This window comes from Sus scrofa, chromosome 5 (assembly GCF_000003025.6).
Source record: "Sus scrofa isolate TJ Tabasco breed Duroc chromosome 5, Sscrofa11.1, whole genome shotgun sequence".
NCBI lineage: Eukaryota > Metazoa > Chordata > Mammalia > Artiodactyla > Suidae > Sus > Sus scrofa.
Genome location: NC_010447.5, coordinates 18,167,805 through 18,189,516, shown reverse-complemented (window position 1 = coordinate 18,189,516; position 21,712 = coordinate 18,167,805). Strand labels below are relative to the sequence as shown.

At 54.2% G+C, this 21,712-nt stretch overlaps 1 protein-coding gene and 1 long non-coding RNA gene across 2 annotated transcripts; both read left to right on the top strand.

The window, feature by feature from the left end:
- On the top strand, positions 359-3,122 carry LOC106506682. Its single transcript, XR_002343950.1, has 3 exons — positions 359-952; positions 1,598-1,690; positions 3,040-3,122. It is a non-coding gene; the product is annotated as an uncharacterized LOC106506682 (long non-coding RNA).
- Positions 9,240-17,094, top strand: KRT8 (keratin 8). The gene is made up of 9 exons (NM_001159615.1): positions 9,240-9,649; positions 12,385-12,593; positions 13,547-13,607; positions 14,214-14,309; positions 14,897-15,061; positions 15,319-15,444; positions 16,021-16,241; positions 16,385-16,443; positions 16,733-17,094. The coding sequence occupies exons 1-9, from the start codon at positions 9,302-9,304 to the stop codon at positions 16,915-16,917; spliced, it is 1,470 nt and encodes a 489-aa protein (NP_001153087.1). The 5' UTR covers positions 9,240-9,301; the 3' UTR covers positions 16,918-17,094.

Genomic DNA, 21,712 nt, shown 5'->3' with positions numbered 1-21,712 from the left:
CCTTTGGAGAAAATCCCATTGTTTTCAGATTGAAGCCAAATTCCTCAGAATCTATGAGTGATATATAGAATCATAAAACTTGTGTTCATGTGGACGGCTGATTATACTAACTTCTAGTAACAGGGGAGGGAAATGAGACCCGAATGGTGTAATTTGCTGAGGCATAGCCAGATTTCACCAGGTAGAGTTTTTACTTCCTTCTACTCCTGTGGGTGGGGATAGGGACGGGTAGGGCTGGCCCTGGGCCACTTTTGAGAGACCCCCCACCCTCATCCTGCCTCTTCATGGGCTGTGGTTGCTTTTATGGGGGGTGATTAACCTCAGGCTGGTAGAATAGCTGAGAATTTATGGCCTCCAGCTCTGATGGATCTTGATCTCTGAGCCTTTTCTCCAAGGTGGGCTGGGCCTCACCTGTTTGAGTCCCATTCCTTCCTATTCCTTTCTTGGCAACTCGCTGTACCAGAGCAGAACGGTGTCCCCAAGCCAGGGCGCCTGGTCTTGTCGACTGTGCCAAGAGCGGGCTATACCTGTGGGATGCAATGGGCCCACCAGCCCTCTGAGTGTCCAAGGGAGGCCTTGGGTGGTCAGAGCCTCTGGCCTGACCACCTCTGATCCCAAGCAGACCTCTTTATTTACCCCAGCCTGCCGTACACAAAGGATCCCTTCCTGTAGGCCGTGAGCCTTGTCTGTGGCGCAGGTTGGGGATGGCCTAAGCAGTGGCTTTTTCCCTGGGTGAAGGCAGAATGAGATCTGGAGACCGGAACTCCTCTAGAGGACCATACCTTGCCTACTCTGACTTTTCACAGCCCCAAGCATGTTGTACAACTTTCTCTTCTGTACCAGGTATGGGAAGGTGATGGCTCCTGGGCATCCGGAGAGCAAGAAGGGGCCCCTCCTCTTCATCCTGGGTTGGTGTGTCAGTGTGCACCCCACCTCTGGGACTCTTTGGCAAGTGGGTATCAGGATATTCAGAGGTTCTATCCAACTCCACTAGGTATGAGGGTTTTGTTTTTTTTTTTTTTTTTGCTTTTCAGGGCCGCACCTGCAGCATATGGAGGTTCCCAGGCTAAGGGTCAAATCAGAGCTACAGCTGCAGGTCTGCACCACAGCCACAGCAACCCCAGATCTAAGCCGCCTTTGTGACCTACACCACAGCTCATGGCAATGCCGGATCCTTAACCCACTGAGCAAGGCCAAGAATCAAACCAGTAACTTCACGGTTCCTAGTCAGATTCATTTCTGCTGTGCCACGACGGGAACTCCTTTTTTAAATTTTTTTTTTTTTTTTTTTAAGGACTGTGCCTGCAGCATATGGAAGTTCCTGGGCTACAGGTTGAATCAGAGGTGCAGCTGCAGGCTTACACCACAGCCACAGCAATGACAGAGCCAAGCTGCATCTGAGACCTATGCTGCAGCTTGCAGCAAGGTCAGATCCTTAACCCACTGAGTGAGGCCAGGGGTCGAACCTGCATCCTCATGGATGCTAGTCGGGTTCTTAAGCCATTGAGCCACAATAGGAACTCCCTAGTTATGAGTTTTTAAGAGGGTTCCTAGGGGATGTTTTTCAGACCACAAATGGCTCCTCTTTTTCAAGCAGAGCCCTCGATGTCTCTGAGGCTGGGGGGTATCGGTTGAAGAATGGACACTCAGAAGTCTATCCCAGACAAGACTGGCTTCAGGTGACATGGCGGTAAGGGAGCTTACCTCAGTGGCCTTCCCCACCCCACCAGTCCTCCTGCCTCCACGGGGGATCCTTGGACCCAATACAGACACTCCACTCCTCTTCCCATCAAAACGGGCTGTCCTCATGCCCCTCTCTCAGGCCCTGCCCCTGTTGGTGCCTGTTTGCTGATCTGAGGACAGTCTCTGGGCTGTTAAACCACTGTACTGCTTTTATTGCTCTTCATCGTTATCCTGGAAGCATGATACAGCGGTTAGGAGCATGGAGAAAGAACCATGTGCCTGTGTGAGTCTGGGCATATGTCTTAACCTCTCTGTGCCTCATCTCATCTGGTAAAAAAATGGTGGTACTGCACTTCCTTTAAGGGTTTTATTTTTTGTCCTTTTAGGGCTGCACTCCTGGCATATGGAGGTTCCCAGGCTAGGGGTTGAATCAGAGCTGCCTCCTGCTGCCCTACACCACAGCCACAGCAATGCAGGATCCAAGCTGCATCTGCGAAATACACCACAGCTCACAGCAACGCCGGATCCTTAACCCACTGAGTGAGGCCAGGGATTGAACCTGTGTCCTCATGGACACAGGTTCCTTACCCCTGAGCCATGACAGGAACTCCCACTTTATAGGGTTCTTATGAGAATTGAATGAATGAATATTTGGAAGACATTTTTATACCATATAGGTATTATTATCACAGTCTTAGAATAAATAACATTTTGTGTCTGTCTCTCCCTACAGACAGTGACGACCATGGGGGCCCCTATTCCCTCAGAGCCTTCCCAGCGCGTGCCTAGTGTATAGTCAGCCAGTAAGACACTGAATTAATGACTAAGGACTCCTAACTAAGGACTCTCTCTTTTCTTTTTTCTTTCTTTTTTTTTTTTTGTCTTTTTGTCTTTTCTAGGTCTGCTCCCAGGGCATATGGAGGTTCCCAGGCTAGGGGTCCAATTGGAGCTGCAGTCGCCAGCCTACACCAGAGCCACATAAACGCCAGATCCGAGCCACATCTGTGACCTGTACCACAGACAACGGCAATGCCAGATCCTTAACCCACTGAGCAAGGCCGGGGATCGAACCCACAACCTCATGGTTCCTAGTCAGATTCGTTAACCTCTGAGCCACGACGGGAACTCCAGGACTCTCTTTCAACAGAAGCCTTCAGGATACACCTTGCCATGGTCATAAGAGGCTCCTACCTATACCTAACCGGTGTGAAAGGAACCCCAAAGCTATATCTCCCCACAGTTTTGAGGCTAGTGCCTGATATGCAAATGAGTGGATGAGTGAATGAAGGCTTGAACAAAACCAGGAGGGAATAAAAACCTGGGGTTCCTGCCCCTAACTCCCACCTTGGTCCTCAGGTTGCTGGGCAGGAAATTCAGAACAAAAGACCTCTGGACAATAGCTCCATTGCCAAGCCGCTCAGGCCGCAGGTATTTCTCAGGGCTGGAAGGGGGGTGGTGTGGGGTGGGGTGGGGGGTGCTGTAGCTGAACTCCAGGTCCTTGGGGTTCCTTTCTCCCTCTTGCACTTCTGTCTGGGTACCCGAACACACCTTTAGGAAAGCTTTTTTCTTGCAATGGAGCTGTGTGTGGGAGGGTGGGTGGGTTGGGTGCGTCCTTTCTTAGGGACCCATGCCCCTGGGGAGCCTTCTCCAGGGACTCCCTGCCTTGGTTTCCATCACTCAGGCCTCCTGCACTGTTGTCCTCACCACCCCGAGTGGGACCCATTCAGGTCCTATCTCAGTCTCTGTGTCCCTGGCCACCGTGGTGGAGGGTCAGGCTCTGGTGACTGGCCATTGTCGATTTTCCTCTGAGGGCAGATGTATTGTCCTTTCTGAGCAGGGACCCTGCGGGGCTCTGGACTTGGGCTCTGGGCGTTCTTCCTCTGGGGAGAGGAGAGTGTGTTCCCGGAGATCTCGGTGTGGGAGGAGAGCCGGGTGCTCAGTGCTGGCTGCACCAAGGAAGCTTTCAACAAGTGCAGGTGGAGTGATTTCGGTGTGTGTGCTCCAGGCAGAGAACCAGAATTAAGGGGAAGGACTTGCGAGGCCGAGCCAGGCTGGACTGTCCATCCAATGATGGCCTCTTCCGGTTTGACTGCCCACCTTCTGGTTTGGTCTCAGCAGAGAGGAGGGAGAGATGAGGGTGTGAGGGTGGAAAGGCAGGTGGGAGACCTCCTCATCTTCAGGCTGTCAGGCTCTTCTCCTTTCCTCTTCAAGAAGGCTTACCTTGTTAACCTTTCTCCCCTTGCTTGTTCTAATTCTTCCTCCTCCTCCCCTCCTCCTCCTTCTTCTCCTTTTTTTTTTTTTTTTTTTGTCTTTTTGCCATTTCTTGGGCCGCTCCCAGGGCATATGGAGGTTCCCAGGCTAGGGGTCGAATCGGAGCTGTAGCCGTCAGCCTACGCCAGAGCCACAGCAACGCAGGATCTAAACCGCGTCTGCAACCTACACCACAGCTCATGGCAACGCCGGATCCTTAACCCGCTGAGCAAGGCCAGGGATTGAACCCGCAACCTCATGGTTCCTAGTTGGATTCGTTAACCACTGAGCCATGATGGGAACTCCCTTCTTCCTCTTCTTCTTCTCCTTCACCTTCTCCTCCTTCCCTTTCTCCTTCTTCTTTTTTTTTGTCTTTTTAGGGCCACACCCAAGGCATATGGAAGTTCCCAGGTTGGGGGGCGACTTGGAGCTGTAGCTTCAGGCCTACATCACAGCCACAGCAATGCCAGATCCCAGCTGCATCTGCAACCTACACCACAGCTCAGGGCAATGCCAGATCCTTAACCCACTGAGGGAGGCCAGGGATTGAACCTGCGTCCTCATGAATACTAGTCAGGTTCGTTACTGCTGAGCCACAATGGGAACTCCGTGTTCCTATTACTTCCAACCACACTTTCTATTAAAATCAAAATTTCGGTGCAGAGAATCTTTGCGTCTGTCTAATCGAAATGCCAAGCTCTATAGTGGTTGAACAGGGACCAAGGCCTGTTGGAGGGTTGGAAAGTAGGGAGGGTTGGAAAGTTCTAGTCCAAACCCCTCCCTACCTGACTGAGGGATCTCCCAGAGTGAACCAGCGGACAGCTGGTTAGTACACCTCAGTCTTGAGACTTCTAGGGACAGGAGCCTGCTGCCTCTCTAGGCAGCTCATTCCCATTCCCATTCTGGCTGGTTTTAATCATCAGAGCCGTGTTTATCATGAACACAAATAGTCACCACTTGCTGAGCATTGACTGAACAGTTTTGGCCTCGAGGCGCATGGTACAAAAAATCAACAATCAAATCAACTTTATTATTCATGATGTGGCTTATGGATGGGTGTTCCCACCATCTGTGGCTTCCTACTTACATGAATTGTTCGTGTCGCCTCCGTGCTAAACTCAGCCAACAATAAGATTTTAAATTGCTCATCTTGTAAGGTGATTTCAGTGCCTTGGAGACACTGCCCTGGGTATTAATGTAGACTCAGGGAACCTTCCTTTCAGCATCTCGACAAAACCTTTCCTTCTATCCCTTGCCCCCTATGCTGCCCATAAAGTCCCTGTTTTATATATGTGGCTAGTTTACGCTTTTGTGGGTTTTCTTTTTTCTTTTTATGGCTGCACCTGTGGCACATGGAAGTTCCCGGGCTAGGAGTCGAATCTGAGCTGCAGCTGCTGACCTATGCCACAGTCACAGCCACACCAGATACGAGACTCATCCCTTACCTACGCTGCAGCTTGCAGCAATGATGGGTCCTTAACCCACTGAGCAAGGCCAGGGGTCAAACCTGCATCTTCATGGACACTGTGTTGGATTCTTAACCCACTGAGCCACAACGGGAACTCCAATTTTCTTTTTTCTAACAGCTTTATTGGGCTATAAGTCACATACCAGACAATTCCACCATTTAGAGTGTACATTTAATGGTTTTCTACTATTTTCACAGGCTTGTGCAACCATCAATCATAATTGAATTGAGAATATTTGTATCAGCCCCCAAAAGAACCTCCCTTCTTTCAGCCTCCATTTCCCACAACTTGAAGGTGGTTTGGCAACCAGAGATCTGCCTTCTGTATGGATTTGCCTATTTTGGAGATTTCATATAAATAGAATCAGGGAATATGTGATCTTCTGTGACTGGCTTGCTTCACTCAGCATGTTTTTGAGGTTTATCCTGGCTGTAGCCTGGATCGGCAATTCATTCCTTTTCAATGAGAGGAATATACCATTGGATGGATCTGTCACTTTCTTTTTTTCTTTTGTCTTTTTAGGGCTGCACCCGAGGCATATGGAGGTTCCCAGGTTAGGGGTCTAGTCTGAGCTGTTGCTGCCAGCCTACGCCACAGCCACAGCAACGCTGGATCCTTAACCCAACGAGCGAGGCCAGGGATGGAACCCACAACCTCATGGTTCCTAGTTGGATTCGTTAACCACTGAGCCACGATGGGAACTCCTGGGTATGCCACATTTTGTTTCTCCAGTCAGTTGGTTGACATGCGTGTCACGTCCATTTTGGCTGCTGTGAATGGTGCTTCTGTGAATGTGGTGTCTTTGTGTCACGGTCCCCATCACTGAGAAGAACTTGTTCAGACCCTCTCTGGCAACGACTGTGAGTGACAACGTAGGGACAAGGGCTACCCTGCTCACCCATCTGGGCCCTCAGCCTTGACCCAGCCGCTGAGGGTCTCAGGGCCACCTCGGAGGCATCCTGTGCCATCACCCTCTGGGTGGAGGGGCGAGTGGCGAGTGTCTCTTCTTCCCTCTTCATTTATTTATTTATTTATTTATTTATCTTTTGGCTTTTTAGGGCTGCACCCGCGGCCTATGGAGGTTCCCAGGCTAGAGGTCAAATCGCAGCTGCAGCTGCCAGCCTCCACCACAGCCACAGCAACGCCAGATCCTTAACCCACTGAGTGAGGCCAGGGATTGAACCGGCAACTTCATGGTTACTAGTCAGCTTCGTTTCTGCTGCACCAGAACGGGAATTCCTCTTCCCTCTTCTGACCTCCACAAGGCAGTTTGGAGCAGAAGAGTCTGGCCAAGCAGTCACCAAAAAACACTTTCCCTTTTGTTGGGTGGGCAGTGGTGTGTGAACCATAGTGGCCAGAGACACCCTTACAAGGAGTGGTCCCTGTGGGCCACCCCAGTCCAGTTTTCTCTTCCCTGGGACCTCCTCCTCCTGCTTCCATCATGGAATCCCAGGCAGGGGCCCCTGGAGAGGGCAGCACCAGCCCGCTGGGCTTGGGGCACAGAGGCATGGGGATGGGGTGGGGGGATTGGCTGGGGTCTCTGGGCAATAGGGAACTGACAAGTGAGAGGCAAACACTTCTGGCCAGGGATTGTTCAGAGCTGCCCAGCAAAGAGGTGAGATCTGGGCCGGCCCTGTAGCCTGAAAACCACAGGGTCCCTTGTAGCCCGATTTGTCCTTCTCTTAAACAAAAGGCACTCCTGGAACCAGGGAACCAGGCGGGTGGGGGCCCAGGGGCTGAGGTTTCAGGAAGGGCTCTGGGTTGCAGTTCTGTGCTCAGGGCTTCAGGTAAGGGCTCTCCCCCAGGTCCCCACAGAGGTGTGGACCACAGTGTGGGGGAGGAGAAGTGGGCAGCGGGTCGTCCTCCCCCTCCGGGGCTGCCAGACCTGTCTGACCAGCTCCTCCCTCTCCCCTTCCGCCTCCTCGGTGCCTGATTTGGCACCGGGCCCACACCCCTCCTTGTGGTCTCAGGAAGGTGAAGCCTCTGCCCTGTGCAGTGTGGGTGTTTGCTGGGGAGGGGGGTCGCTTGCATTCAAATCGATCCTTGGAAAATAAAGCATTGTTAAAGGGGCCGAGAGAGGGCCTGGTACAAACAGGTACTGACTGGATTTCCTTCTGCCTGGTTCTGTGTGGCAGGAGGCCAGAGCCTGGGGAGGGTGGGGAGGAGAGCAGAGGGGAGGGGAGAGAGGGCTGTGGTCACTGTGTCCCCTCCGAGAATCTCTGGGATTGTGTTTCCGGAAGGGACTTCAAAGTGTGTCCTACTGTGTGATCTGGGGGGAGCTTATCTGTGTGTCTGTCTTTTTGGATTTCTGTCTGTCCCCCAAGGTGGGGGCTTCTGCGTCTCACTGTCCCTCTGGAGGGGTCTCGGTGCCTGTCCTCTGCAACCCGTGGTGTTGCCACTGGAGAAAGATGGGGGGGAACCTGCACATCTGCCCTCCGGGTAGGTGCACAGTAAAAGTCACCCTCTTTCCTGGGTTGGGGCTGGGGGCTGGGGGCCGCCCCTCCCTCTCTCCCCCCAGGGAGGGGGGATCTCTATTTAACAACCACCAGTCCCAACGGCATGGCCTGCAGGAGTGTTCAGAGAATCCAGCCCCAGCCATTAGGTAACTGCAGCTGGAATCTCTGCCTCGGGGACCTAAACCTCCTGCTTTCCACCCACAGCCTGCCCCACCTGGCCGCACCCAGGCCTGGGGTGCCTTACTCAGCTCCCCATTCTCTAACCTTCTGCAGGTGCACGCGGTGCCCTGACCCGCTCTCCTTAGTCATTCTCATAATGGGTTTGGTGAGACAGGTGCAGGGACTCTTCCCTCTCCTCTCCCAGTTGGGGGCCTGGGAAGAGAAAGAGAAGGAGGGGCCAGGGGGCTGCAGGTGGACTCGCCATGGGTGCCCCCCACTCTATCCCCCTCCCCCGCAGTCCTGTCTCCCTTCCTGTGATTCACACCGGGGAGCTCTGGGAACGACTCCCTCAAGCTGCAGTGAAAGGGAGGAGATTGAACCCCCCCCATGCAGCTGCCCCCACCTCACCCTCGAACTCTTGTTCATCCCTCTCTGGGCCTTTCAGCAAGGCTCGTGGTGTGCAGCCTGGCCCGGGGGACTCCTGGGATCTTGAAAGGAGACACAGGGTTGTGGCCAGGAAAGGGCTGTGCTGGATCTCACTTTGACTTGCACCTCCAGCCTCGGAGGGAAGAGAGCGTGTGTGTGTGTGTGTGTGTGTGTGTGTTCATTCATTCCGCAGATATTTACCCAGCCTCCCACCCCTGGCATTGCACCAAGTGCTGAACGCACAGCAGTAACTGAGGAGAGACCGGGCAAATGGCTGACCTCAGGTTCAAGGATCCAGAACCTGGATGCCCTGTCCTTCAGCCTGGGCAGAACTTGGTCATCATTCAAAGTGACCAGAACACAGGGTCGTGTCTTTGGGGGGGGGTCCACCCGTTCAGGGGAGACTCAAATGCCAGGGATCCCTTTCCTGCTGCTTCCCGGTCTGAGAATTTCTTTCCCACGAGGGAAGGAGATAAGTCCCAGGAGTCCGGGTTGCCATGGCTGGGCGACCCCAGGCAAGTTCCTTTGTTTCGGGAAACCTGTAGAGGCTGGTAGAGAGCCCTTCCATGTTCACATTCCCGGAATGGCCCTTTCCTGGGCCGGGGGTGGTGCTGGAGTGGGCTCCTGGGAGGGCGCAGCTCTCTGCTGCCCCCACCTGAGTCCAGCCTGTAGGTGGCAGGTGTCAGGTTTGGCCCTGCCCCCTCGGGCCTAGCCACTCAGCTACAAGGCCGATCCCCTCCTTTGGGGCTGGGCTCTCTTGTATAAAAGGCCATCCGGGGAGCTGTCCCCCACCGAGAAGCAGCTCTCGACTCCTTGAATCTCTGCTCCGGCCTACTCGCCTCCTCTCCAGCCTCCACCATGTCCATCCGGGTGACCCAGAAGTCCTACAAAGTGTCCACCTCCGGCCCCCGGTCCTTCAGCAGCCGCTCCTACACCAGCGGGCCGGGCACCCGCATCAGCTCCTCGGCCTTCTCCCGGGTGGGCAGCAGCAGCAGCAGCTTCCGGGGTGGCCTGGGCTCTGGCATGAGTCTGGTTGGAGGTTACGGTGGGCCCTCAGGCTTGGGAGGCATCACAGCTGTCACAGTGAACCAGAGCCTGCTGAGCCCCCTTAAGCTGGAGGTGGACCCCAACATCCAGGCCGTGCGCACCCAGGAGAAGGAGCAGATCAAGACTCTCAACAATAAGTTTGCCTCCTTCATCGACAAGGTGAGAGCTCCCCCTGCGTGGCTGGCTGTGCCTGGGGCCCCGTCCAGGATCCCAGCCCTTTCTCTTGGTCACCCCACCCTTCGTGGGCACATCTCCAGGCCCCTACTACTCACCTTCCGCTGGGCACCACCCACCCTGGCAACACTTTCTCTTCCAGCTGAGAACGCCGCCCTGCCGGGTGTACTTTGGTTTGGGCAGGGGAAGGGCTGCGGGTGGGGCGGGGTCTGGGCGGCTTCTGACCCTCAATCTCGGGGCTCCTTCCCTCCCTGGCCCACCTCACCCCAACAGAGGGCTGACCCTCTGTAAAGCCTCCAGCCTGGTAGACTCCCAGCTCTTCAGCTGTGGGCTGGGAGGGGAGCTCACTCTGCTTCCCTAGCGCCACCTCAAGGGCTTCCCAGTGGGGCCCCTGTGCTTCAGTTTTTTTTTTTTTTTTTAAATAAACAGAGGTTTGATAGGATTCTGGGAGAAGGAAGCAGGTGTCTTGATTCAAACAGGCAAATATTGATCGAGGCCTTTGGCGTCTCAGGGCCCCAGTGTGGGGGGCATCAGTAAGACTCATTCCTGGGCCGGGCTGGAACCGGCCGTGTGGGTGGGGTCGGGCGGGGCAGAGACCCGCCCCTACCGTGGGGTGAGGGGCAGAGGCCCGAAGTCCTGGAGATCTGCCCCTCCACCTGCCGAGCTCATAGCATCTGGGGTTGCGTGGGTGTGTCGGAGTGGGGTGGGGGGACGCCAGGGGCTGGCTTCAGGAAAGCCCATCCAGGATTCAAAGTCTGCGGGGCGTGGGACACCCCACCCGGGTTTCACGTCCCGTTAAACTCCGGAGTTTATGGCTTCAGATAAGGCGTCTGTCCGCCAACGCCCCTCCCCGCTCGGCCCTTGTCCCCTCTCACTGTCCCCTGCCCTGGCTCCGCCCCAAAGGCTTGGCTCCACTCTCCCAGGTAAACCTCCAGGCCGGGTTTTGCAGCCTTGGGGGGTTTGCTGCCTCAGGGGCCCCAGGGCTCCCAGCTCCTGGGAGGACCGGCCCCTCCCTGCTGGCTGGCTCCTGGGAGGCCTTGTGGGAGCGGAGGGAGGGAAATCCTGGGGCAGATTTCAGCCTTTGGGAATTGGAGCCTTCCCCCCCTCCCCCGACCAGGAAGCCGGCCTCCCGTGGTTTGGGGAGGGCTTGCTGCCGCCTTGGTTTTAAACACCCTTGACTCCTTGACTGCCTTTTGCAAGCTCTGGGGTCCCAGTGAGTAGGTAAGCACAGGCTGAGCCCCAAGTCCTGGTTCCCGTGCCCTGCCCTTTCCTTTGATGGGCTACTTTGCTAAATCTGATTTCCTCATCTGTAAAATGGGCACACTGATCCCCAAATCAATGAGGTTTTGCCTCTTCAAGCAAATAATGTATGTCAAGAGCTTAGCGGTGCTTGGTCCCCATTAAACACTCCAATAAGGCTACAAGGTAAAAATCACTTATTTATTTATTTTTTTTTTGCTTTTTAGGGCCACACCTGCAGCATATGGAGGTTCCCAGGTTAGGGGTCTAATTGGAGCTACAGCCACTGGCCTACGCCAGAGCCACAGCAATGCAGGATCCGAGCTGCATCTGTGAGCCACACCACAGCTCACGGCATTGCCAGATCCTTAACCCACTGAGCAAGACCAGGGATTGAACCCTCGACCTCAAGGTTACTAGTCAGATTCATTTCCACTGCACCACAGTGGGAACTCCTAACGTCACTTATTTTTTAAATAATTTGGGGGCAGAATGAGCTGGGGAAGAAAGGGATTTACAGAGAGGGCTTCGCTGGCTCTGGACCAGACCCTTAAGGCAATCTTCTCTTCTGAGTCCTCCCATTTTTAAAGTTGAACTTGGGGTTGATTAAGCGAAATGCAGTCCTCTTTTTGGAATCAGCCTATGATTCTTTTTCAAAATTTCCCGTCCCACAGGCCTTAATTTTGTCCTGAAATCTAGATTCCTTGAGCTCAGGGAACTGAGGACCTCTGTGTTTAGGGCAGAAGAGGGTTGCAGATTCGGGGTGGAGGGGGGTAGGGTGGGCTTGGATGTTGGAGAACTCCGAGGGCTGTGGGGAGGAGGGTGTCTTCAGTTTGCAAACGGATTTCCCTAGCTTCTTGCCTCTTTCTTGGCTAAAAGTGACTTCTGCACAGAAGTGGGGCTCCTGATAGGGTCTGCCTGAGTACTTCCAGGCTATTGTCGGGTTGAAGAGACCAGGCCCGGAGAGGGGAGGCAGCTCAAGGTCAGTAGCAGTGTTTGGCTAAAACCTTGGTCTTGTGGCCAACGCTGTCCAGGTGGTAGGGCTAGAGTTTCCCCATCATCGTTGAGTCCCTCCAGGCCACTCCAAATCATAATGGCGATGTCAATATTATTTGATATAAACCACCTATATTTTCTTTTTCAATCATATATAAAATGTTACTCAAAACGTGGCTACTTTTATTGACCTGTAATATACAATCTAAGTCAATAGGATCTATTTGATCCCTAAAGAGAGCTTCAATATGCCCGCTAGCTACCCCCAGCCCAGCCCTAGAGGGACACGGCTCTGTACCCCACTGCCCATGCTCTCTCAGATCATAGGTAATTCCCCCCCAGAACAGCCCAACAGATTCTGGGGTTCCAGAGACACCCCCCCACACTGCTTGGGGAGTAGATTAGGGGAAAAGACAGTGCTTGCTTCAGCCTAGACCTTGAGCCCTGTCCTGATATGCGATGTGGATCTTTTTGCTCGTATGCAGGTGCGGCACCTGGAGCAGCAGAACAAGGTTCTGGAGACCAAATGGAACCTCCTGCAGCAGCAGAAGACGGCCCGGAGCAACATCGACAACATGTTCGAGAGCTATATCAACAACCTCCGGCGGCAGCTGGAAACCCTGGCCCAGGAGAAGCTGAAGCTGGAGGTGGAGCTTGGCAACATGCAGGGCCTGGTGGAGGACTTCAAGAACAAGTGAGCCTCCCTCCTCCCCACCGGAAGTCATCCTGCCCTGCCCCCCACCCCCCTTGGGACCCGAAGCCTAAGACCCCAAGGCCCCTCTGCTTGTTGGTCACTGCAGCCCTACATAATTCGGGGGACCACTGGACAGGTGTTCTCCAGACAGTCGACATTTGTGTCCACTGTCCCAGGGTAATTTTTTTTTTTTTGTCTTTTTGCCTTTTCTAGGGCCACTCCTGCGGCACATGGAGGTTCCCAGGCTCGGGGTCCAATCGGAGCTGTAGCTGCTGGTCTACGCCAGAGCCACATCAATGCGGGATCCGACCTGCGTCTGCCACCTACACCACAGCTCACGGCAACGCCGGATCCTTAACCCATGGAGCAAGGCCAGGGATCGAACCTGCAACCTCATAGTTCCTGGTCGGATTCGTTAACCACTGAGCTGCAATGGGAACTCCTTTTTAAAAAAAATTTTTTTTCCAGCGTAATTGTTAATAGCACCTCCCCTCCCCCTTCAGTCTCTGCACTGTCCCGATTTGGACAGCACATTATCTGCTGTTGTTTACACAGTAAACCCAAGATGAGAGACCCCAAGTAGCCAACAGGCCTCTGTTGGATAGGAACAGCTCTGGCCCCTGTTTCTTCCTTACCCCTGATTTCCAGCACATTCCATAAAGTTCCTTCTGAGGTCTCATGGCAGTCCCTGCTGTTAGCCCTCCTAATGTGCCTACTCGCTCCAGGGTGTATTCATGGATTTGGAGAGAGATTTCCTGCTCCAGGCTGGCTGACAATAGCGTGGGGTCAGGGTGGGGAGAGCTGGTTAGGGCAGGAGAGGACCAGACCGGCCATCTCCTACCTTCTTGCATTTCCATGAACTAAATTGTCTAAATATTCTCCCCCTTCCCCAAAGACCCACGGCAACCTCATCTTTGCCTTCATCCTCTGATTCTGAGTCTCTTGCTCACCAGGTATGAGGAGGAGATCCAAAAGCGTACCGACATGGAGAATGAATTTGTCATCATCAAGAAGGTGAGGTCCTCCGGCTGGACCCTGGAGCCTGGAACTTAGAGACTCAGGCTGGAGGCGTTCTGTCCTTAAATGGGTCTACATGGTGCAACAATATTCGGGGGCCTCCCCGGTATCTAGCATGGAAGGACAGAGAAGCAGTTAGGTGCATCAGATTTGAGTTCTGCACATCCATGTTGAGACATGGTTAAGAAAATGGAGCGGTAGCGTTCTCCTGTGGCCCAACGGTTTAAGGCTCCAGCTTTGTTATGGCCGTGGCTTGGGTCGCTATTGTAGTTTGGGTTTGATCCCTGGCCAGGGCACCTTCCACTGCAGGCAGGGCCAAAAAAAAAAAAAAAAAAAAAAAAGAAAAAGAAAGAAAGAAAGGAAATGGAGCAGGAGAATTGGAGGTCTGGCTTTAGAAGGCTTCCAGGAGGAGGCAGGTGGGGGAAAGTAAAGATGCTTCGGCTGGGGATGCAGGTGTGATGGGGCAGCCACTGGACTGGCTTGGGCCCCACACAGTGAGGTGGAGGAGTTAGTGAATTAGAAAGTTCTCAGTCTAGGCCCTTGGGTGCCCCTGGCTTGGGGCTGGGTGTGGGCATTCTGCTCAGGCTCCCCCCCGCCCTGCAGGATGTGGATGAAGCTTACATGAACAAGGTCGAGCTGGAGTCCCGCCTGGAAGGGCTGACCGACGAGATCAACTTCTACAGGCAGCTGTATGAAGAGGTAGGTCTTTGGGCCCCGGCCCCATCGGAGGCTCCTCCCAGCGCCTAGCGCACCCGCAGACAACAGCCCACCCCTGAGTAGTTAAGAGCTGCCAATAGTAACCTGCTGTGAGAACATTCTATGCGTTCTGTCCACCTGTGTGTGTGTGGGGCTTTATTACCCCCTTTTGCAGATGAGAAAAATGGGCTCAGAGGACTGAAATATTCTGTCCAAGGTCATTATACACAGGGTGGTGGCCCAGCTGCAGCTCAGGCCTGCTCTGTCCCTGGGATCTTAATTTGAATCCTTGGGCCATATCGAATGGGAGGAGCCCTCCAGGGGCCATATCAGCAGCTGAGAGTGTGGGACGGCTCTGCCCTGCCGGTCACTCACCCAAAGCCAGGTCTCCTTTGATCTTGGCCTCGTTTCATCTTTACCTCCCGCCAGGTTCCAGGTCTTTGACCCACCTTCCTTCTTTAGCAACCTTGCCTTCTCTGCAGCCCTAACTCCCACCCTCCTGTTCTCTGCAGAGGGCCCTCCTGCAGAAGGGGGGGGCTCCCTGTGTGGCGGCGGGGCCAGGGCCTGATCCCCTCCCCTCGCCCCCACAGGAGATCCGTGAGATGCAGTCTCAGATTTCCGACACCTCCGTGGTCCTCTCCATGGACAACAGCCGCTCCCTGGACCTGGACGGCATCATCGCCGAGGTCAAGGCCCAGTACGAGGAGATCGCCAACCGCAGCCGGGCCGAGGCTGAGACCATGTACCAGATCAAGGTGAAGAGCGGGCTCACCAGCTCTGGCTAGTTCTCTGCCCTCGTCCTTGAGGAGGGAACAGGATTTCAAAAGCTGCCTGTTATAGGGCTGGGGCAGGGACGTCCCTGTGCCCAGAGGTCTGGAAGAAGGTCTTCCGTGGTGTGTGTGGAGGGGGGTGGGGGAGAGGTGACCCGGGTTCTGGTGACTTGGCGGAGGGGGCACTCTCCCTCGGAGGGACCACGAGGGCCCCTCTCCATCTCATTCCTTCACCTCTGCAGTATGAGGAGCTGCAGTCTCTGGCTGGGAAGCACGGGGATGACCTCCGTCGCACGAAGACGGAGATTTCGGAGATGAACCGGAACATCAGCCGACTCCAGGCTGAGATCGAGGGCCTCAAGGGCCAGGTATGGCAGCAGGGCTGGGGGTGGGAGAGGGTCTTGGGACCCCTCCTGGTGAGAGGAGATGATGCAGAAAGGGCTGTGGGTCTGCAGGCTGGGGGAGGAATCCTAGATCAGAGTTGGGGGTCGGAGGGGCACCTGCAGTCCAGACCACTTCTGGGAAGCTGAGGGGTGCCAAGGAAGTCCCCGGGGCCGTGACAGGGGTCAGTGGGGGATGGGCAGGTAAACTGGAGGGGTCAAGGATGGGTCCCTCAAGCTTGTCTTATTGCATCTGTCTTATCTATCAGGGTAAGATTGGGCTCTGGTGCTTTAAGGAGGTTTAGGAAGAAGAGATCTAGTCAGGGGGTGGGAATACTTAGTGTCCCAGGTGAGACGTTTGTGGGAGGAGGTGCCTGGAAGCGGCACCCCATTCCGCTTCCCGAGTCTCAACAACCTCTAGCATTTTCTTTGAGCTGGTGGAGTTGGTTAGTCCAGGTCAGGAAAGGGGTCCCTAAAAGAGGAGGTGGGTCCGGGGGTTCGGGGGAGGAGTGGAGGAGGTAACAGACTCGGCTCCACCTGCTTACCTGTCCCTTCCCCGCACAGAGGGCGTCCCTGGAGGCTGCCATTGCTGATGCCGAGCAGCGTGGGGAGCTGGCTGTCAAGGATGCTCAGGCCAAGCTGGCCGAGCTGGAGGCCGCCCTGAGAACCGCCAAGCAGGACATGGCGCGGCAGCTGCGTGAGTACCAGGAACTGATGAATGTCAAGCTGGCCCTGGACGTGGAGATCGCCACCTACCGCAAGCTGCTGGAGGGAGAGGAGAGCAGGTGGGTGTGTGTGTGGGGGTCTTTTGCCCACCCTAGTGCCCCATCCCGGGGACCTGGGATGAGGAGGGGTGGGACTTGGGTCCTGTGGTCCTGGGACAGGGGCAGGAGCGGGTCCTGACCTCCCGTGTGTCCTCTGGGTACAGGCTGGAGTCTGGGATGCAGAACATGAGTATCCACACCAAGACCACCAGCGGCTACTCAGGTGAGTGTCCTGGTCTTGGGGGGCAGGGCAGGCGGGCAGTCCCTGTTCGGTTCCCTCTGGTACAGCCGAAGAAGCGGGGGCCAGTTAAATGTCTTGTCTGAGGTCACATAGCTCACAGGAAAGCTCTGTCCCGCCCTGCTCCTGGTTTTCCCTGACCCATCTTGGAGGAGGGAGCCAGGGCAACCTCCCCGTCTTCGGGGACCACGTCGGGAGTGGCAAGGGGAAGGCGGCACGGCCTGATGTGTGCACGGGCTCCTGCGCTCATGTGGCTGCCCCTGTCCCTGACCAGGTGGGGTGACCTACGGGACTCCAGGCTTCAACTACAGCCTGAGCTCCTACCAGTCCGGTGGCTTGGGCTCTGTCGGGGGCTCTGGCTCCTTCAGCCGCACCAGTTCCAAGGCTGTGGTTGTGAAGAAGATCGAGACCCGCGATGGGAAGCTGGTGTCTGAGTCCTCTGATGTCCTGTCCAAGTGAGAAGCTCCTGCATCCCTCCCCGCCTCCCCGAGTTCCTGCAGAAGGAGGCTACAGGAGAGCCTCGCTCTGGGGAGGCGACTGCTTAGGCTTCCCCCTCTTGCCCAGGCCCCCAACTCCAAGCCAATTCAAATGTCTTTTTCAGAATAAAGCTTCAGCTGGCTCTGCCAACCCACCTTGCTGTGTGCAGTCCTTGTGTATTCATGGGGTGGAAGAGAGGTGGTTGGGAGGCCTCCCCTCCCGCACCCCCCCCGGGGGGGGGGTCAGAAGCTGTTGGGTGGTGCCCTGGGAAGTGTGTGTTGGGGGGACGTGGTGGAGGAAAGCCTGGGCTCCTCCCCCAGGCTGTCTGCAGAGAGACTTCTTTGCTGAAGGTCAGTTGAGGCCTTGCTCACTGACGTGCTCTCAAATACTTCATTTCATTAAAAAAGTGTTTTGTTTTTTATTTTTTTGCTTTTTAGGGCCACACCCATGACATATGGAGGTTCCCAGGCTAGGGGTCCAATTGGAGCTACGACTGCTGACCTACGCCACAGCCACAGCCACACTGGATCCGAGCTGTGTCTGTCACCTATACACCACAGCTCATGGCAATGCCAGATCCTTAACCCACTGAGCGAGGCCAGGGATCAAACCTGCAACCTCATGGTTCCTAGTCGTATTTGTTTCTGCCGTGCCATGACAGGAACTCCTAAAAAAGTTTTTAAAATGTATTTTTCTTGGGGTATAGTTAATTTACAATGTTGTGTTAATTTCAAGTGTTAAGTACAAAACTTAATAGCAGGAGTTCTCTCGTGGCGCGGTGGGTCGCCACTGCAGTGGGTCACTGCTGTGGCGTGAGTTCCATCCCTGGCCTGGGAACACACTGTAGGTGTGGACCAAAAAACCCCACAAAACCCCAAACTGCAAAGTGATTAAGTTATGCATACATATACATACATACATATGTATGTTTATTTATTCGTTTTCAGATTCTTTTCCTTTACAGTTTAATATAAGATACTGAGTATAGCTCCCTGTGTTACACAGCAGGTATAGGTAAAGGTTTGGCTATTTTATACACAGCAGTGTGTGTATGTCCCCGTTTCATTTTATCTGTGCGACAAACCCCTTTAGGGAGGCAGAGCAGGTTTTAGATGGTCTATCAGGAGGAAGTTTGTTTCTTTCTCCGTATACCTCACAGGAGGTTGATATCAGGACTGCCTTTCTGGAGTTCCCATTGCGCCTCAGCGGGTTACAAACCCAACATAGGGGAGTGCCCATCATGGCTCAGTGGCAATGAACCTGACTAGAATCCATGAGGATGCGGGTTCGATCTCTGGCCTTGCTCAGTGAGTTCAGGATCCGGCGTTGCTGTGAGCTGTGGTGTAGGTTGAAGATGCAGCTCAGATCTGGTGTTGCTGTGGCTGTGGTGTAGGCCAGCAGCTGCAGCTCCAATTGGACCCCCTAGCCTGGGAACTTCCATAAGTTCTGGGAACTTCCATATGTCACAGGTGTGGCCCTAAAAAGCAAAAAACCCCACAAAAAAACAAAAAACCCACCAACCAACCCCCCACCCCAAAAAACCCTAAAAACCTCAACATAGTGTCTGTGAGGATGTGGGTTTGATCCTTGGCCTCGCTCTGTGGGTTAAGGATCCAGTGTGGCTGCAGCTCCTATTCACTACCTTCCAATAAGGAAAGGCAGGCCCAGCCATGTTACTGGCCTTACTGAGAAGTGGCAGGTCCGAGATTCGAACATGGGACTGTCCAGTTCGCCTACCCATACTCCACAACCAGGCACACGGTGTTTCCTTGGTGGCCAGAGATGTCTTTGTACCATTTTCATTCCTTGGTGGTGGGGGACAAGGAGTGCTGGTTTTCCCATCTGTTCAGAGGCCCAGAGTCCATTCTCAACAGCTGGGTGTGTCACTTCCACAATTTCCAGGAGCCAAGATAATACGGGACTTGGCATTGACAGATGGCCCCTTCCCTGCTCGGCTCACAGAGCAACCCGCCCTGCGTGGCTCCTCACCACCCACCCCTTTACACCCACCTACATGCCACGCTTATATCGTACATAGATCTGAGTAGGTACAGGGCGTGCGCCTTCTGTGTTTGCACATGGAGGGCGTGCTGTGTGTCTATGGGTGTGTATAGGTTGTGTGAAGTGTGTAAAGGGATTTTGCCTATCTCCTGGGAGCATGGTCTCCAGGGTTTAGGGCCAGAGCAGGGCTGGGTGTCTGGGGGTGGGGGGGGGAATCGCCAGAGTTTAGGGCCAGAGCAGGGCTGGGTGGGGGGAGGGTGCACCCCTGGGGCTTGGCTCCACCATCACCCGCAGAGCTGGAGCTGCAGGCAGACACGCTGGCTCTTGAGTGCCCGACCAAGGGTGGACAAGCTCTTTTTTAGCACTCCCGAGATGGGGGCACTTCCAGACCTTCCCAAACACCGATGGAGAATAAACACGTGCAGAGGGGTCAGTAGTGGGGACAGCCTAGTGCAGGAAGCTCAGGTTCTGGTCCTGTTGTGGGATCTCCCCAGGGTCGAATCCCTGGGCTCCAGGCTTCCCAGCCCCAGGCCCTTCTTCCTGCCCCTCTAGCCGCCCATCACAGCACTCTTTTTTTTGTTTGTTTGTTTTTTGTCTTTTTTTTTTTTGCCTTTTCTAGGGCTGCTCTCGAGGCATATGGGGGTTCCCAGGCTAGGGGTCAAATTGGAGCTGTAGCTACAAGCCTACGCCAGAGCCACAGCAACGTGGGATCTGAGCTGCATCTGCGACCTACACCACAGCTCACGGCAATGCCGGGTCCTTAACCCACTGAGCAAGGCCAGGGATCGAACTCGCAACCTCGTTGTTCCTAGTCGGATACGTTAACCACTGCGCCACGACGGGAACTCCAAATTTTGAGGCTATAGCTTCTCAGCACTCTTTTTTTTCTTTTTCTTTTCTTTTTCTTTTTTTTTCCGCCCATCTCAGGAGAGCTGTTTCCACACGGAGCGCAGGCATTTTACCTCCCCCAGTCCCGGGACCAGGGCCAGGCTTCTTTCTGGACTCTGTCACAATAAAGGACTTCACTCTCCGATGATAAAACTTAACAGCCCCATTATCTAGAGCAATGACTCTCCACCATTGTGGCAGCGGCTCTGAGTACGAACATTTTTATCATGATCTGCCAACGTTTATACACACGTATATAATTGAAACAAAAATCGCATAAAATACCACCAGCCTCTGCCCGCTGTTCATGTGTGATCGGCCCTCTCCAGGGGTCCCCGGTGCCAGGAGGTGCAGCACCCAGGGAGAGACCTCCTGTCCATTAAGGCCCCAAGTCAACATTTTCAACTGTGCCCCACCCGATCCTCTGGGAAGCCAGCCACCCCTCTTATCGGGCCCTGCCCACCCCCTCCCGCTGGAGGTGGGCACATGGAGCGGGGAAGGGCAGCCAAGGGCCCCACCAATATTCTCCTGGAATTTCTACACCCCCGCTGTTTGCTCAGGCAAAGGCAGGAAGGCTCCAGGGAGAGTTCCCCCGCCCCCCCAACCCCGCCCCTCTTCCTGGTTATTGTGGATCTACTACCATCTGATCAAGGACATAGCATTTAAGAGAGGCCATCTCATCTACCTTTCAGTGTTTAATCGTGTAAAGGAGCCGGACAGCCAATTCTCTCTCTCTCTCTCTTTTATATTTGGTTTGCTTTTTAGGGCTGCCCCTGCGGCATATGGAGGTTCCCAGGCTAGGGGGCTCATCAGAGCTGCAGCTGCCAGCCTACGCCACAGCCACAGCAAAGCCAGATCCGAGCCGCGTCTGCGACCTACACCGCAGCTCACGGCAACACTGGATCCTTAACCCACTGAGCGAGGCCAGGGATCGAACCCGAATCCTCATGGATACTAGCCGGGTGGGTTACCCCTGAGCCATGATGGGAACTCCTCTTCTCTTTTGGATGAGAACCCTGAGGAAGGTTGAATGGAAGTAGGATGAATACTAATATTTCTTCCTTCCTTTCTTTGCCATGCCCATGGCATGCAGAAGTTCCTGGGCCAGGCGAGCCCCAGCAGTGACAACGCCATACCCTTAACTTGAGGAGCCACCAGGAAACTCCAACCCTAACATTTCTTTACTGCCTATTTGGTGGCAGATCTTGGGCTGTATCACATTCAACCCTCCGAGGATCCTGGGAAGCAGGTATTAAAATCCTCAGGAGTTCTCACTGTGGTGCAACAGGATTGGCGGTACCTTGGGAGCACTGGGACACAGGTTCAACCCCTGGCCCGGCCTGGCACAGTGGGTTAAGGATCTGGCGTTGCTGCAGCTGCGGCTTGTGCTGAAACTGCGGCTTGGATCTCATCCCTGGCCTGGAAACTCCACAGGCTGTGGGGTGGCCAAAAAAGGAAAAAAAAAAAAGGAAAGAAAAGAAATCCCCATCTGATGCACCTAGATTTGGGGTCCGGTTACACTGCAAGCGATAGCAGTGGGGCCTGACACTGGGTCCAGTACTTTTTGGACAATACTAGATTTTTGTCATATGTACATATATCGTACTTAGCTCGAAAATTCCAACCTTGTTTTTTGGTTAAGAAATGTCTCTTGCATACAGTTATAAAGTACAAAAGGGCTTCCTTCCTCTCCACTCACCCAGTTTCTCTCCCAGAGGGTAATTAATGTCACCTTTTTCTTATAATACACTCCAGGTAGAGTTTATGTGTATAGAATTCCTTAGGCACACACACACATGTATCCACGCATGCCTGTCTTTCACAAAGGGTATTATATATACTTTTTTTTTTTTTTTTTTGAGCTGAACCTATGGCACATGGAAGCTCC

Coding starts and splice junctions, on each gene's coding strand:
- KRT8 (NM_001159615.1), top strand. CDS start 9,302: ATGTCCATCCGGGTGACCCAGAAGTCCTACAAAGTGTCCACCTCCGGC. Junction 13,608..14,213: donor AATTTGTCATCATCAAGAAG/GTGAGGTCCTCC, acceptor CCCGCCCTGCAG/GATGTGGATGAAGCTTACAT. Junction 15,445..16,020: donor TCGAGGGCCTCAAGGGCCAG/GTATGGCAGCAG, acceptor TTCCCCGCACAG/AGGGCGTCCCTGGAGGCTGC.